Below are 18,963 nucleotides of genomic sequence, written 5' to 3' on the forward strand. Positions count from 1 at the left end.
TCCGGGTAGAGGTTGGGGTCCACCAAGGTTCAGTCCTCAGCCCCCTCCTATTTATCATAGTCCTCCAGGCAATAACGGAAGAATTTAAGACAGGATGCCCCTGGGAGCTCCTATATGCTGATGACCTTGCTCTAATTGCTGAGTCACTATCAGAACTGGAGGAGAAGTTTCAGGTGTGGAAACAAGGATTAGAATCGAAGGGCCTTAGAATCAACCTAGCCAAAACCAAAGTCCTAATAAGTAGGAAGGTGGACCAACCACAAACGACTTCAGGTAGATGGCCCTGCTCGATCTGTAAAAAAGGTGTAGGTAGAAACTCTATAAGGTGCACCAAGTGTAAGCTATGGACACATAAGAGGTGCAGCAATGTCAAAGGAAGGCTAACTAAGAAAATAGTTTTTGTCTGTGGCAGATGCTCAAGAGAAATAAACACTGGAAATGTGCAGAGACCAACTTCTACCACGTTCCAGGGAGACAAACTAGAAGTAGTTGATAGCTTCCGCTACCTAGGAGACCAAGTCAGTAGCGGGGGTGGGTGTGCTGAAAGTGTAACTGCTAGAGTAAGAATAGCCTGGGCAAAGTTTAGAGAGCTCTTACCCCTGCTGGTGACAAAAGGCCTCTCGCTAAGAGTAAAAGGCAGATTATATGATGCGTGTGTACGTACAGCGATGCTACATGGTAGTGAAACATGGGCCGTGACAGCTGAGGATATGCGTAAGCTTGCAAGAAATGAAGCCAGTATGCTCCGATGGATGTGTAATGTCAGTGTTCATAATCGTCAGAGTGTAAGTACTTTGAGAGAAAAGTTGAACCTAAGAAGTGTCAGTTGTGGTGTGCAAGAGAGACGGCTGCGCTGGTATGGTCATGTGATGAGAATGGCTGAAGATAGTTGTGTGCAAAAGTGCTACACCCTAGCAGTTGAGGGAACCTGTGGAAGAGGTAGACCCAGGAAAACCTGGGACGAGGTGGTGAAGCACGACCTTCGAACTTTAGGTCTCACCAAGGAAATGACTGAAGACCGAGTCCTATGGAAGTGTGCTGTGCATGAGAGGACCCAGCTGGACTAGTCAGGCCATATCCCGTGGCCCCTACCTGGGACGTAGTCGATCCACCTGTGCATACCTTCCTTCTTGTGACACTTGTGAAGACCTGCTGAGGCAAGTGAAAATCAATCAAAATAGATGAACATCAATGGAATTTGTATCTTTGTGGTACCAGTGCCTGTGGCACACAAGAAAACCATCCGAACGTGGCCGTAGCCAGTACCGCATCGACTCGCCTCCGTGCTGTGGGAACATGGTGGCACATAAAAACACCATCCGAAGACCCGGCAAGACTAGTCAGGTCATAACCCGTGGGCCCTACCTGGGACGTAGTCAGTCCACCTGTACATACCTTCCTTCTTGCGACACTTGTGAAGACCTGTTGAGGCAAGTGAAAATCAAAACAAATCAAAATAGATGAACATCAATGGAATTTGTATCTTTGTGGTACCAGTGCCGGTGGCACACAAGAATCCATCCGAACGTGGCCGTAGTCAGTACCGCATCACTGGCCATCGTGCTGTGGGCACATAACAAACACCATCCGGTCGTGGCCGTTCGCCAGCCTCATCTAGCACCTGTGTCGGTGGCACATAAAAAGTAGTCAGTACCGCTTGTGGTACCAGTGCCGGTGGCACACAAGAATCCATCCGAACATGGCCGTAGTCAGTACCGCATCACTGGCCATCGTGCTGTGGGCACATAACAAACACCATCCGGTCGTGGCCGTTCGCCAGCCTCATCTAGCACCTGTGTCGGTGGCACATAAAAACACCATCCGAAGACCCGGCAAGACTAGTCAGGCCATAAACCATGGCCCCTACCTGGGACGTAGTCAGTCCACCTGTGCATACCTTCCTCCTTGTGATACTTGTGAAGGCCTGTTGAGGCAAGTGAAAATCAAAATCAAAATCAAATCAAAACAAATCAAAATAGATGAACATCAATGGAATTTGTATCTTTGTGGTACCAGTGCCGGTGGCACACAAGAGAAAACCATCCGAAAGTGGCCGTAGCCAGTACCGCATCGACTGGCCTCCGTGCTGTGGGCACATGACAAACACCATCCGATCGTGGCCGTTCGCCAGCCTCATCTAGCACCTGTGTCGGTGGCACATAAAAACACCATCCGAAGACCCGGCAAGACTAGTCAGGCCATAACCCATGGCCCCTACCTGGGACGTAGTCAGTCCACCTGTGCATACCTTCCTTCTTGTGACACTTGTGAAGACCTGTTGAGGCAAGTGAAAATCAAAATCAAAACAAATCAAAATAGATGAACATCAATGGAATCTGTATCTTTGTGGTACCAGTGCCGGTGGCACACAAGAGAACCATCCGAACGTGGCCGTAGCCAGTTCCGCATCGACCGGCCTCCGTGCTGTGTGCACGTAACAAACACCATCCGATCATGGCCGTTCGCCAGCCTCATCTGGCACCTGTGTCGGTGGCACATAAAAAACCTTCCGAAGACCCAGCAAGACTAGTCAGTCCACCTGTGCATACCTTCCTTCTTGTGACACTTGTGAAGACCGGTTGAGGCAAGTGAAAATCAAAATCAAAATCAAAATCAAAATCAAAATAGACAAAATAGATGAACATCAATGGAATTTGTATCTTGTGGTACCAGTGCCTGTGGCACACAAGAATCCATCAGTGCTGTAGTCAGTGCGGTGGGCACATGACAAACACCATCCGATCGTGGCCGTTCGCCAGCCTCATCTAGCACCTGTGTCGGTGGCACATAAAAACACCATCTGAAGACCCGGCAAGACTAGTCAGGCCATAACCCATGGCCCCTACCTGGGACGTAGTCAGTCCACCTGTGCATACCTTCCTTCTTGTGACACTTGTGAAGACCTGTTGAGGCAAGTGAAAATCAAAACAAATCAAAATAGATGAACATCAATGGAATCTGTATCTTTGTGGTACCAGTGCCGGTGGCACGTGGCACACAAGAAAACCATCCGAACGTGGCCGTAGCCAGTACCGCATCGACTGGCCTCCGTGCTGTGGGCACGTAACAAGCACCATCCGATCGTGGCCGTTTGCCAGCCTCATCTGGCACCTGTGTCGGTGGCACATAAAAACACCATCCGAGCGTGGCCGTCTGCCAGCCTCGTCTGGCACCTGTGTCGGTGGCACATAAAAAACACCATCCGAGCGTGGCCGTTTGCCAGCCTCGTCTGGCACCTGTGTCGGTGGCACATAAAATCACCCACTACACTCTCGGAGTGGTTGGCGTTAGGAAGGGCATCCAGCTGTAGAAACACTGCCAGATCTGACTGGACTGGTGCAGCTTTCGGGCTCCCCAGACCCCAGTTGAACCATCCAACCCATGCTAGCATGGAAAGCGGACGTTAAATGATGATGATGATGATGATGATCCGGTTCTTGACTGAAGATTAGAGCCTTCGAATGACCCGTCCGTTTTTTGTATCGTCTATTTGAGTGTTTTGCATTCTTGTCCCATTTTGTGTTTTTATGTGTATTTTTATACATATATATATATATATATATATATATTCTTTTATTCTTTCTTTTACTTGTTTCAGTCATTTGACTGCAGCCATGCTGGAGCACTGCTTTTCGTCGAACAAATGATGTTTAAGGTGGTGGGCTTGTAGAATCATTGGAGTTTTGGACACAATGCCTTGTGGTATTTGCTCTGGTAGCTTTGCCTTTCATCTTCCCAGAATAAATAAAGTACCAGTCATGTAATGGGGTAAATATAATCAACGAATTCTTCCCACCCCTGATTCCTACCCACTGAAGCTATCTTAGAAATTATTATATGAGCAGTGGATTGACAGAATTGTTAGAGCATCAGTTGAAGTTTTAGTATTTAACCCAGTTCTTTACATTATAAGTTCAAATCCAGCCAAAGTCAATTCTGCTTTTCATCCTTTTGGGTCCAATAAAATAAAGAACCAGTCAAGTAGTGGAGATTACTGTAACTGACTGAACCCCTCTCTTCTTCAAATCTGTTGGCCCTGTACCCATTTTATAAACATTATCATTATCATCATCATCACTTTTACAACACCATAGTAATATCTATTAATTCCCCTCCAGGGCCACATATAACTGATTGTTAAAACATTTTGCTGAAAAAATAGAATGCATTTTATACCAGGATATAACAAGACATTACATGTCTCAGCTGCTAGCATGTAAGGCATGAGACCTTAGATCGTTAAAGAGGTAATGAGATTTGATGACGTTCACGTTCTGCCCATAAGAAGTATTGAAAGGAAATCAAAGTGGGATAAAGAGAAGTTTTCTAAGCATGGTGGTGGGTCCTGTTTTTCAATTAGAAGCATATTCATAGCAACAACATGAATAACATTTAGTCTTACAACAGCAGTCCTGTATATAGAGCAACAAGTGGCAGTGTTGTGTATATATGCTACAACAGCAGTTAGTCTTACAAAACTGGTCTTATATGTACTACAATAACAGTTAGTTTTACATAGCAGCAGTGGTCGTACATGTTGTATAACAGTTGCTGAAATAAGAAATTGATTGTTATACCAAAACACTGAGTAGTGTATGTGTGCACATGTGAATGTGTCTATGTATGTGCACATGTGAATGTGTGTATGTGTGTGCATATGTTGTGTGTTTGTTGTGTGTCATTACAAATGTGATAATAAATCTCAACTGAAATGGAAATAGCAAAAGTGGAACAATTAATTAAAAATAGAGAGAGAGAGATATAGTGTGTGTGTGTGTGTGTAAATAGACAGAAAGTAATTTGTTATAAAAAAAGGAGAAATGCTAGTTGAGATAACTAAAGAATAAACTGTCAGCTGAAGCCATTATTGGGTGATGATGAAGAGATCAATAAATGTAGGAGAGATTGTTGGGTGGGGTAGGAGTTAGATGATGAACAAAGGAGATTATGAAGCAGGATTGAGGTAGGGATTAAAGGGATTATATCATGATGGTTTAGAAAGGGTGACATGCCAGCCAGTAATCATATCCAGCTAATCTCATACTCTAGAAAAGAAAACCCTTAGAAAATGTTACAATTATTTTTCACAGATTTATAGAGAAGAACAACCGAGAGAAAGTCTTAAGAACTAAAATTAAACCTTAAACATCAACAACTGAAGACACAGACAAGGAGAGTTACCTATATATATAATATATATATATAATATATATATATATATATATATATATATATATATATGACAACTACTACTACCACCAGTATAAACTTAGTGAGCTAGCTATACTACTGCTACTAATACTGACAATCAGTTATCTATATTTTATGTTGTACAGGAGTCATGTAGGGATTAGATGAGCTATTCATTACTACAACCTCAACCACTACTTCCTAAATGCTTAACTGCAACCCATAGTCATACCATTGTAGCAGTTGTAATACCAAGGTTCCACATGCCCCACATTGGTGTCTTGATGGGGGATAAAAATCCATATATGCCACTCATGTTAAGGAAGGAGTTGGATAGAATGTGTAAGATGTAGCAGGAACAAGAGGCGGGGAAGGTGGGTTTGGACAGTTTGTTAGTTTAGAAAAACAGAAATTGTAATTAAAAAATTGTCAAATGGATTCTCCAACACTCCCACATAATGCAATACTCTTGCACAACACTCCTATTTCTTTGTACATCTGTTTGATTGGCTAATTACTGATCCTCTATTAGGTTAGTCAAACTGCTAGAAATAACAACCAACTTTCACATCGGAACCAAAAGAAGAACGTATTGGATGATGAAGTTTTGGATGGTCATGGTGGCTAGGACACCTTTGATCAGAGTTCTTCCCAATCAAGGCTGACCCAATCAAACAACTGTATCCAGTAATTGAAGTTTAGATATATTACTCTTTGTTTCATCGCAAGTTAAACCCTGATTGAGCAGACCTTTGATTAAGAGTCTTCCAACCATGACCATCCTGTTTTGTATTCATCCATATAGTGCTTCTAACAACACATTATTCAAGGTGTCCTTCCATTTATAAGACAGTATTCTTTTTTTTTGTTTCAGCCATTTGACTGCAGCCATGCTGGAGCACCGCCTTCAGTTGAGCAAATTGACCCCCAGGACTTATTCTTTGTAAGCCTTGTACTTATTATATTGGTCTCTCTCACCAAACTGCTAGGTTACAGGGATGTAAACACACCAGCATCAGTTGTCAAGCGATGTTGGGGGGACAAACACAGACACACAAACATATACATACATATATATATATAGGACGGGCTTCTTTCAGTTTCCATTTACCAAATCCACTCACAAGGCTTTGGTTGGCCCAAGGCTATAGTAGAAGACTCTTGCCCAAGATGCCATGCAGTGGGACTGAACCCAGAACCATGTGGTTGGCAAGCAAGCTACTTACCACACAGCCACTCCTGTGCCTATAAACACTTGCCCAAGGTGCCACGCAGTGGGACTGAACCCAGAACCATGTGGTTGGTAATCAAGCTACTTACCACATGGCAACTCCTACTCTGCTAACAGCATCCAAGACAAAATATATTTATACAGTAGAGTATGATTTGAGGGAAATTTGGTTGCTATTTCTAGTAATCTTGTTGGCTTCTCTTCAATTGTAGTTTCTCAAGCAAACACTACAAGTCACACGTTTCACAAAATTCAAACATTTACAGGAGTCTCTGGGTACTGTACTTTATAGCTGGGTACTCTTTCTAAACACAGCAGTTCTCACACGGTTTCTCTGCAGGGAATAATGAGCTGCTTCATGGAATATAAGGTTTTTAGGATCTTGTACTAAATATTGAACATAACAATTTTGTTAAGCATAATTATAATTATTAAAACGGTAAAAGTAGATTTATATAAATTTTCAACTGGTGCCACATAAAAATCACCCAGTGCCACTCTGTAAAGTGGTTGGCATTAGGAAAGGCATCCCAGCCATAGAAACCTTACTAAAACAGATGACTGGAGCCTGGTGCAGCTCTCTGGCTGGCCAGCTCTTGTCAAACTGTCCAACCCATGCCAGCATGGGAAATGGACATTAAATGATGATGATGATGGAAACAATTTTTGTTAAAATTTTCCTGCCAATTATGTTGCCATTAAGTTTCCGTCTTCAGTGTACCTGAATGTCACCTGAAACTACCAGCCAAACCATAAAACTGGACACTTAAGGTTTAGAGTGAAACGAAGAAGAAACTGTGATACCCAAAAAAACATGAATGAAACAACTTCATCAGATTGCACACTGGGTTTACTGAGCAGTTAAGCATTATGTCGTGGTGTAAGACATATACCTTTGAAAATCTCAAGAGTTAAATTAATTATAAAGAAACAGCAAGGTTGAGTAGAGAGGGCCGTTTGGTCGTGTTGTAGGCAATGACCTCAATTCACAGTATAAAGTAGTAGTTGTTGTTAGAAGGCACAAACAACCAGAAATACCACCGTAACATGTGCAGCAGCAGAACTGGCCAGTTTTTCTCTGCTGTTGTATGCTGTGTGACAGACAGTGAGGTACAGTGATGCAACACAGAGACACCCATCTAACCCAGGCCGACAGATGTGAAAATAATAATGAGGAATTACAGTTAAAACTTATAGAACCAATAGAAAAGTATGCTATTAAATAAAAGCAGCAAGATAGAACTGTCTAGGTTTATCATTGAATATTGATAAAAAGCAGAATCTCTTTGAGAGGAAGCCTATTCATATATGTATTTGTTATGTCAAATATTGAAAAAAATAAATAAAGCCATTGAAAACAAAAGTGTTTGTCTGGAAAGAAGCAAAATGCAGATGAGGCATGTTTAACGATATACTTGGCTTTGAGTAGGATGTTGCTGTTTTATCGATGGACTGAAAACTAGAGGGTTGCTGGCCTGTTTGGTAGAGATTTCTGTTGCCATTATAAGATATGCTCTGAGGGAATGTCTTGCATTGGTCAGAAAATCTGTCTCTTTCATTATTATTCATCAAATCACTCCTGCCACCAGCAAATGTCTCCAACCAGCTGTCATCTACAACAAAAGAGATAGAAAGAAACGGAGAGGATTAAGAAATGAATGTTAGTTCAAATATATTTCTTCTTGGATGCTGTTAGCAAAATAGGAAATGTGTTTGAAATTAATAAATTGATTAACTCACATTAAAAATAGTTCTACTATCATAGCATGATATGTGTGGATTCTAAGCTGTTTATCTCTTTAATAACACTATCACACACACACACACACCACACACACACACACACAATACATCTGTTGGATTATAAACTGTAATGTCATCTTTAAAAGCCAGTAACACCATACACATAAAAAAGGCATGAATGTCACAGATTCTACTTCAAGCCAAGTCACAGAGTCAATGAAGAGAAAGTCCACAGTCTCTACTCCAGCACTGGATCTGAGAATTAAGTGGCTCTAAATTGTTTGGAGGAAATAAACACAGGATGTTGGGCCTCATGGAGGAGATGACAAATGGGCCAAGATGTCTGGCAGCATGAGCTTCTTGGGAAGACTCACCCACCTCAAGTGAAACTGAGTTCTAGAAAGGCTGTGAGTCCCACACACATGTAACACTGAAAACTTTTTCACACACCTTATCCCAATAAACCAAACTACATCTCTTCTTCTTCTCCTCAGATTTCCTCTTTTTTCCTGCACTCTGCTTATCTCTCCCTTCCCACTCCTGCCACCCAATCCTGTCCTCACAGCTTTGCCCACTGTATCATGGCTGTCCTGTTGCTCCCACCTCAACCCCGATTTCACTAGTCACATAAAAAGCATCCAGTCCATTGTGTAAAGTGGTTGGCATTAGGAAGGGCACCCAGCAATTAAAAACCATGCCAAATCACCTTGGCAGTGCTGGTGGCATGTAAAAAGCACCCTGTCCACTTTGTAAAGTGGTTGGCATTAGGAAGGACGCCCAGCTGCACAAGCCATGCCAAAACAGACAGTGGGGCTTGGTGCAGTCCTCTGGTTTGCCAGCTCCTGTCAAGTCATCCAACCCATACCAGCATGGAAAATGGATGGTAAATGATGATGTTATAAGCAATAGGAGCACCATATTAGCGATATGTTACATTCTCTTGTAGTGTGAAACATTAATCAAGGCTACTATATGCAGAAACTGGATTCATTACAAATCAGCCCCTATTTACCTGTAGACTGGGTTCATTTCTTCAGTTAAGTACCTGAGGAAGACATTATTTACAATAATTTACCGGTGATGGGCTATGAACATCCAGCTTTTTGACTAAAATAGACTAACAACTTGTTCACGCATTCCACTGCAGAGATAAAACAAGTAATGAGGGTGGCTGAGATGTTGTCACTTCCTTCATCTTCTGGACAATGCTTAAGAAGGGTGTCCAGCCACAGAACCTACACTGGAAATAGAGATATTTGAGCATCACATGGTCTTCTGCTCAACCCATGCCAGCTGGGGAAACATGCATAAAATACTGATATATCTCTCAGGGTTTCTTTTTACTGACCTGTTAATTTCCACAACATCTCACTTGCTTCCCTCAAGACATCAGAGAGGTTGGCTGCATCTGGTGTCAGTCTCTTCTGCCACCGATGTCACAATGGATCACATCTTGATTGGATGCATTGATAAATATTAAACCCCAGCAACAGGAATAAATAACTGCAGTTATGAATATAAACAACACCGACCTTCCTAAGTTCTAATTACGACATTTAAACACCAACAGACAGATATATGGTTCAAAACCAGGTGGAGAACCAGTGGGAGCAGGTGGTGTGTGTGTGTGGGCGGAGACACGTACTCTTTTACTTGTTTCAGTCATTTGACTACGGCCATGCTGGAGCACCACCTTTAGTCAAGCAAATCGACCCCAGGACTTATTCTTTGTAAGCCTAGTACTTATTCTATTGGTCTTTTTTGCTGAACTGCTAAGTTACAGGGACGTAAACACACCAGCATTGGTTGTCAAGCAATGTTGGGGGGGACAAACACAGACACACAAACACACACACACACACACACACACACACATATATATATATATATATATATATACACATATATACGATGGGCTTCTTTCAGTTTCCGTCTACCAAATCCACTCAGAAGGCTTTGGTTGGCCCGAGGCTTTAGTAGAAGACACTTGCCCAAGGTTCTACGCAGTGGGACTGAACCCAGAGCCATGAGGTTGTTAATTTTTATTTTCAAATTGGTATTTACAAGTGGATAATGTAAATATGCACACACATATACATACATGTAACACTTTACAAACACATACATATAAATCACACATGTAGAAATATATAATGTATGCATACTGGCACTTACACACACACACACACACACACATCCTATTAGTATGCAGAGTGAATGAGAATTATCTACTTTAGTGAACTATTATTATAAATGTAGACTAAAACAGTGATTATTATAAGCTGATGTTTATCATAAATAAATCAGAGATGGAACAAATAGAGAGGCAGGGTGAGGCAGACATGCATACACACATTACCTCTCTCACTTTCTCATATATATATGTGTATAAAATGCACAAACACACACTATCTCTCACATCTATGTGTGTGTGTGTGTGTATATATATATATACATACATACCATCATATATATATGTATGTGTGTGTGTGTGTGTGTGCATATATAAAATAGAGCAAGATAGACAAGCTCATAAAAATATCAATAGCTTGTCTTTATATATCTTATCAAAGCAGCATAAAATCTCAGATGTAATTTTACTGTTCATATTGTGTGAAGCCCCTTTAAGAGATTTTAACCAATGATTTTGAAGAATTCCTCATAGCAAATTAAGAAGATCATGGCAGTTTCAATGCAACTTCTCTACAACTGCCACATATTGACCAGTTTTAATGATCTATTTAGTAATGGTGACACTCATTCACAACTCCTGTGCAATGTCAAGACAAGGACACACACACACACACATTTGGGCTTCTTTCAGTGTCCATCCACCATATTCACTCATAAGGCTTTGGTTAGGTCTGGGTCTATAAGTACAAGATATGTGCTCAAGGTGCAATACAGTAGGGCTGAACACCAAACCATGGGGCTGGGTAGCAAACTTCTTAACCACACAGCTATGCTTGCACCTAGCGTGTGTGTGTGTGTGTGTGTGTGTGTGTGTGTGTGTGTGTGTTTGTCTGAACACTTACAGCATGTGTCACTCGTGTATTTATATTTTAATCCAATTTTAACTCAGTGTGACTACATTGTTAAGAGGTTTACCTAGCAATCATAAGGTTCCAGTTTCAATCCCACTGCATGGCACTTTGAGCAGCAAGTGTCTTCTACCACAACCTTGTAACTAAAAGTGGACAGATGTCCACTGGATGACCCCTATATGTTGTCAGGTGGTACATTTAACCCTTTAGCATTCAGATTATCTCTCTCAAATGTAATGCTTATTTATTCTTGTTCTTTTGAATTAATCTTGCATTATCTTCTAACTTTTGAGATTTCAATGATGAGATTCTTTTTTTTTTTTTTCAAGAATAACATTGTAGGACAAGTGTGAGAGGCTGGATCTGGCTAGGTTGAATATAAGACAGAATGTATTTGGCCCTGATATGGCTTGTTTAAATACTAAAGAGCTAATTCATCATCTGGTGTAGTACCATTACCTTGACTTTGTTTTTAGCAGAGCCTGCTTTGGGGTAAGGAAAGGGGGATGACCTAGTATTTAAGCTGTTGGGTTCATAGAAATCATAAAGTCATAGGTTCAATTCTTGGACTGGACTCTGTATTGTTCCAGAGGAACAAGGCACTTCATATCTCATTCCTCCAGTTCAATCTGCTGAAAATGAGTGTCTGCTGGTAAGTGGCAGATGACAGGTTATTAGCTGTGAGGCGACACTTACCAGCAGACACTCATTTAGTCCAGAAATCTTGTAAATACAGAATGTCAATAATCCTTGATGGGGCTATGGTACACTGGGGAGAGACAACTCAGAAGTGCCCACACCCCCACCTACTGGCTCTGCAAAATGTCAGAGACAAAGTTCTTCACACTTGTGACCAGGCAATAAAAAACAGTCTTTTGTATTCCAATTAATTTAGTCTCTCTTACACACACACACACACCACACACACACATACATATATTCAGGGTGTGGTGAATAAACTGTCGTCTAAATTACGTAAAAATGAAAATAACACTGACATCTCATTTTAACAGATATATTTACCAAAATTACATATAAACATTTTGAAATACTAATGAGTAAATATTCAATAAAATTACCATTGGCTCCAACCATGACCTACAGACGACTTCAGAATCTCCTGCAACTCTTCCGGACAGTCTCCTTGTTTAAGTTGGTGAATGCTGCTATAATCTTTGCCTTCAGTTCATCTTTGGTGTTACTAAGAGTTTTGTTGGTCTCTCATTCAACTGTGCCCCACACATAATAATCTGGGGAGTTAGGTGGCCAGAAATTTGGGATGATGTAGTTGCAGAAATTGTCTGACAGCAATGACTAGGTTCTCTTGCTTGTGTGGCATGGTGCAGAGTCCTGTTGCCAGACACAGGATCTTCCAGCAGCTACCCTCTTGACCCAGTGCAGCACTTCCACCCCTAGGCACTTGATGTAGGCATCCGTGTTGAGTCTGAGGCAGTGTGGGAAGGTGAATGGAGGCATAATGTCACCATCACTAATGATCACTCCAATCACCATGATGTTCACTGAAGGTTTGATTTTTATCACTCTCAGTACATGTTTTGGGGATGCAGCAAGCCAACGGATGTTCTGTGTGTTCACCACCTGTTCATATTGGAGCTTCCAGCATGAATGCCAAGCAGTACAACATGTGATTTCCAAATTTCTGGCAGAGTGGAATATGTCATGCTGCTATTTTTCTCACAGGCTTTGTCCAACTGACCCTACTATACTATGTAGTTGCCAAAATCAACAACAAACAATGGACATGAGCAAAATTAAAAATATAAAATGGTAACAATTTACCCATCACACCCTGTATGCGTGTGTGTGTATATATATATATATATATATATATATATATATACACACACACACACCCATATACATGCCATACACATACATATACAGACACACACCACACACACATATATATATATACACCACTCTCATACATGCATATACAATACATGTACCTTCATCTTGAAAATTTTCATTGGGATCAGCTACTACTGCTTGGCGAAGTCTTTTGCGGGAGTTGAAAAACGGTGCAGGGGGTACTTTAGCACTCTGAGAAATAATAGAACATAAAGTTTCAATTAACAAAAGAGAGTTTTTTTAAATTTCCTACAAACAATCAAACATAAAAGAAATAAAATTATAAAAAGAGAAAAACAACTAATAAGGAGCTTCTATAGAGTTACTTGACCTGCTAGAAATAGCAAACAAATTTCCCTCAAATCACACCTTCTGTTTTTTAAAAAAAGAGAAGGATACATAGGCTAATGTTGTCTGACATACACTAAGAGTAAAAGACAGGATGGTCATAATTGGAACATCTTTGATCATACATCTGCCATATGAAGGTGGATTTACTTTAGAAAATATTTTAACAAGAAGCTTTTCTTTTTTTAACATCCACTTTTCTATACTTGCATGGGCCAGGCAGACACTACACTGATCAGATCTTCTACAGCCAGAAGCCCTTCCTGTCACCAACTCTCATTTATTTCCAAGCAAGGTAAGATTTTCCCATGGCCAGACATGTTTTCACGGAAGACTGACAACAAATGATGCCGTTTGTATGACATAATGCTTGTTTACAACTATCACACAATATCAAGAGACACACACATGGACTTCTTTAAGCTACCATTTCCCAAATCCACTCACAAGGATTTTGGTTGGCCTGAGGCTATAGTAGAAGGCACTTGCCCAAAGTGTCACACAGCAGGACTGACCCTTAAACCTTGTGGTTGGGAAGTTAACTTCCTATCCACACAACCATGCCAGATTTCTGAAATATCGTTTTAAATTACATTTTAATTCTATGATTTTTCTCATAAAGAAAATTGGTCAAATAAAATAGAATGACAGTAAGATAGGAGTTGAAGTAGAACAGCAAAGGATGTGAGTTCAAACCCAACCATTGGAGATATTCAATCTAATCACATAACCTGAAACACAAACATCCCAACTCTTTGTCTACTCGTTAATAAAAAGGGACACAGTTGTAAAATATGTCTCTCTCAATGATCTATACATGTCTTTAGAATTAGTAGGACTAGTTATCTGATGTCTCCATGGAAACAGAACAACAAATATAGAAAAGATAAATACATAAAGCAAGGTGTGATATCGATGTAGAAGTAGGAAGGCTAAGTGGACAGGGGTGGACAGGGTGGTGTTTAGCTATCATTTCTCTGTCCAGAACATTTCAACCAATGTTGCTGCCACAGCAGATCCTCTGTGGTCATCTTCCTGCTTAATGCTATGAAACCAGAACTAATAACTGGTCCTCCTTAACGACCCTTTACCATTTGGAAGACAGAAAGTTAGTTAAGTAGTCCACATAATTAAAATACAAAGTCCTCCACTTCTTTAGCTACTCCTGCCCTACAACATTATCGATAGTTGTAACCACCTCAATTATAAGGTTTCAGGAGGAGAAGTTGGTGGTGGTGGTGGTAGCAGCTGCAGCTACAACTGTTCTGTAGGTCATCATGTTTGGTTTCTCTTGTGCCATAATCTGTTCCACCAGGGTGGTTGTTTAACCCCAGGTCAATCCTAATCTAGCAGATCTATGATCAAAGTTATACTAAATGTTTATTAGAACTACTTTATCTAATGTATGCCTTCCAGTTATTGTTTGCCCCCAGGCTGACTGACATCTAACAAACACATGATCAACCATCACATCTTTTATTCAGATATAGTGCATCTAATGTATGTGTGTGGATATATATGAATATACTGACATAATGTATCACATTATCTAATACGTCCTTTTAAAGAGTAGGGTATGAAGGAGAATCCAAACAGATCAGACAGCTACAAAGAGGCTCCTTTATTGGTTTGTGGTAACAAAAGTTGAGTGATAGAGCAAGTGCCTTAAATTATTCTCCTGATATTAGTAAAGTCTTTTTACAAATCTTTCATTCAACAATTTGTCTTGTGCCTGGTTTAAGACAGATATTTTCAATCTATGACAGTCAATCTATGCTGCCAGGGTATGGAAAATGAGGACAATTCTCACTCAACGTAACCCTCAAAGGTCTTCCAGATCCATTTTTCTTTTTAAAGTGCAGAGTATGAAGGGGACCCTCTAGGACTGGTGAGACTGATGCTGTCAACGTTCCATTTAAATTATTTCAGGAACGACATGATCAAGGAGGAAAATTCAGAAGGGAATGAAGGATTGGGCATAATGTGGAGAAAAAGGGAATTGGATATGCTAAGAGGTGGGGAGATGAGCAGATCAGAGGGGCCTAAGGTGGAGGTAGAAGGCCAACCAGCTGTGAGAAGCAGAAGCCAATAGATGAAGATGTGGCGTTAAGAAACAGAAATATGAAACCAAACTTTCCACCCCTTTGTTTAATACTTGAGATTATTTGGGTGAGAAACACAGCATCACATGGTTGGTCAATGCATGAAAATGATTAGATACAAATAAAAACAAATTTTCAAATCAACTCATGTTTGTATGTTGTGACTTGTAACTATTTATAATCATGACAGAAACAATATGATGATGATGATGATGATGCCACAATTTCTATTTTGTCAAAGTTATATGATCGACTTAAACTTCTTTTTGCCATTATTATGCAATTGAAATAACATTGCAGTGCACTTTCTTCCAAACCACATTGGTCTGTCATGACATATAGATAAATCATAGTGAATTTTACAACAAAACACAAACTCCTGAACAAATATCACAATGCAGAAATGAGATTGGTGCAGTTGTTAATTGAATAGCTTGAGAGTTAATGACATCTCTCTCTCTCTGTTTTATCATATTAACCAATCTATATATTAATACAATATGGGTCTTACCTATCTACCTTTTCACTTAAGACTAAAACGAAGTGGATATAACAAAGTTTGTTACGTCATTATGTCTTTAGTTATCTCAATTTCTTTTCCCACCACCTCTCTCTCTCTCTCTCTCTCTCTCTCTCTCTCTCACTGTGTTTATTTGAAAAGTTTTTGAATTGTACCTAAGCAAATAAAATAATTATTTCACTACAAGAACCAAAAAATGCTAATGTCTTCTGTTAATATATGTATATATTCATGTGTCAGTATGTATGAATGTATAAATGTATTGTGTGTGTATAAATACAAATACTTATATCAAGGCTAAACAGGAGTCAGGGAGGGCTGTTTAACAACACACTCATGTCAAGTATATTCGTCAACAGTCTATGGCAATTGTTGTGATGATAATAATATGAATAAATTAAATAAAGCGTGGTATTTCTATTCGTTTAGTCTTTTACCAGTTTTTAGGTTGTGACCATGCTGGAGGACTTCCTTCAAGGATTTAGCCAAGCACATTGACCTCAGTAATTAATTTTGTTAGATCCTTATTTTATCAATGTGTATTTGTGAAATTACGATGTCACAGTACAATATCACAGGTTTTTAGCAACATAAATACACACACACACACAATTTTTTCCTATACTGTATCAAATTTCACAACAATTATCAATTTGAGTCTCTAGTAGAAAACTTTTTGCTCAAGTTGCTACACAGTGGGATTGAACCAAGAATCACATGGGTTCAAAGCAAACTTTTAAATCATACAGCCATGCTTGTGTCTATATTACAAGTATGTTTCTTCTCTTTTTTTTTTAAGAATCGACAGTTCAGTGGATTCTTAAATTCTTTACTTCATTCAATAAGACTGGGTTCAAGTCTAACCAAAGGCACTAAAGTGAAAATAAGGATGGAAGCTATCATAATGAAGATTTGCCAAAGATGTACCGACATAGTTGTTCAGTAGGAAAATAGATTATGTCTTTGATGTGTTTTCATTGTTTAAGACAGTTTATTTCTACAAGTAAAGTGAAAAACAATAGATAACAACTACCAAGGTAGAAGCAGTGGTGAGTGTATTATAACAAGGAATATAGCTCCTAACACTACATATTCAATACTGCCTAGGTGGACTGTTACACCATCGGAATAATAAAATGGTGCTAACAAAATACAATTTCAAAAGAAATTATTTCACAGTTCTCAATAAACTTCCAACCATTTTACAGTTTTCAAAATAACCATAGAATTACCATGGATACTTCTGCTAGCAGGTAGTAGTAATATGACAGCAGAAAATTCATTTTACAATTCTTTCATATTATAGCTTGGCAGTGAATGGTGCAATGCCAGCTAGCAACTAAAGGAGATTTCTTCTTCGTCAATGCAACAAAACTAGATTATACACCAAACAGTGCTCGTCTCCCATCCATGCGAATGGCTCCTATTTAGGCACTTCGAGTTTACCAAGTTTGGAAAGAAACACATACAGCTTTCACTTCAAGTTGCTTCTAGTGACAGATTTATTTAAACTAAGTCAGTTGGTATTACTTTTAAAGTAGCAGTGATTAAATGTATGATGTGCAGTGACTGTGATTGGAGGTAAGAAAGGCTTGTTTATTATAATAATTTTCATAATAACTGGTATTACATTGGTGAAAAGAAGGAGTTATGAGCTAATTTAAACTGAATTGATAAGGTTTGTTAACAATGTTTGTTTTCAGATGACAAGTAGATAATTTTTGTTTGCATGTTGACTTTTCAGATAAGTATGTCTAGTTGGTTATGATCAAACAGCCCAACCCTAACAATAAAATGACATGCAAGACAATTGAGAAGACACTATATGACTGAGACTAAGCGGGAATATGTCTGCAGTGGGGCTTCACTAACTCCAACAGCAGGGAAGGGTGTGTGAAATCACAGGATGTGTGATGTGTGCGCTTGTCAAATGAGGACATAAACCCAACCAAACTACGTGACATTCCCCATTCACACCAAGATACAATAATGAGCATAATTTCAGAGACTGTAACACAATCTTCAAACTCATGTGGTGGGATTCTATGGGACATTTTGCTATCCTGCAAGACAATGCAGTGTGAACAGGTTGTGCAGTCCAGTATCTCGGGGGTGTTTATCACATTTGAGGCTGAAATTGTTGTGTGAAGTGTGTGGTACAAGTAAAACAAAGAAGCTACCCACAGTTTCTATCTCCAACAACACCACCATTTGATTCAGGCGGAAAATGTTGTAATGAAGGCTGTTGCAGAAATCAAAATACTGACACACAAGTTTACCATTTAGCTAGATGAGTCAACCGATGTTTCTAATAATGCTTTGTTTATTTACATTATTGATAATTAGCTGAAAGATGAATATTTATTAATTGTCTGCTTGAAACAACAACCACAGCACAAATCATTATTGATGAGGTTTCAACAGTCTTGCAGAGTATGGAATGCAGTAAGGAGGAGAAAAGTACAAGCCATTTGCATGGATGAGTCACTAGCAGTGCTCTGAGTAAAATCTGGTTGTTACCATCAAGCTAGCACAGCTGAAACTCTTGAGATGGTTTATGGTATACAAGGAGTCAATTTTATTATAGGTTCAAGCATATAGCAGTTATTAGAAGGAAGTGCAAGAAAACAACTGGATTCTGAACATTGTTTTTACATTCTGGGGTGAAATGGTTGTCTCCCAGCAAGGTTTTGGATTGAGATTTTATAACTGTGATCAGAAATAGTGGACTTTCTTACAGCAAAAGCACATGCTAAAAATGTTGCCTAGTTCAGCTATGAGACATCTTTCAAAAATGTGTTAAAATTCTCTTTACCAGGAAAGCTTCTTTTTTTTTCCATGTCTTCAATAAGAGGAATGCCTGGAACTGACACTGGGAAGTTGACGTCGATGAAGTCACTACTTACCACACCA

The 18,963-nt window shown here is 39.6% G+C and overlaps 1 protein-coding gene across 1 annotated transcript in view; it reads right to left on the reverse strand.

The window, feature by feature from the left end:
- Positions 1–18,963, reverse strand: part of LOC118767840 (spermatogenesis-associated protein 22-like) — a 66,536-nt gene that overhangs the window by 28,283 nt on the left and 19,290 nt on the right. The window contains exons 3-4 of the mRNA XM_036513142.1: positions 13,179–13,272; positions 7,837–8,034 (exon numbers count right to left, since the gene is read on the reverse strand). Coding sequence (XP_036369035.1) covers positions 7,837–8,034; positions 13,179–13,272 — 292 coding nt within the window. The remainder of the gene's footprint in view (positions 1–7,836; positions 8,035–13,178; positions 13,273–18,963) is intronic.

This window comes from Octopus sinensis, linkage group LG25, assembly GCF_006345805.1.
Source record: "Octopus sinensis linkage group LG25, ASM634580v1, whole genome shotgun sequence".
In the NCBI taxonomy this organism is placed as follows: domain Eukaryota; kingdom Metazoa; phylum Mollusca; class Cephalopoda; order Octopoda; family Octopodidae; genus Octopus; species Octopus sinensis.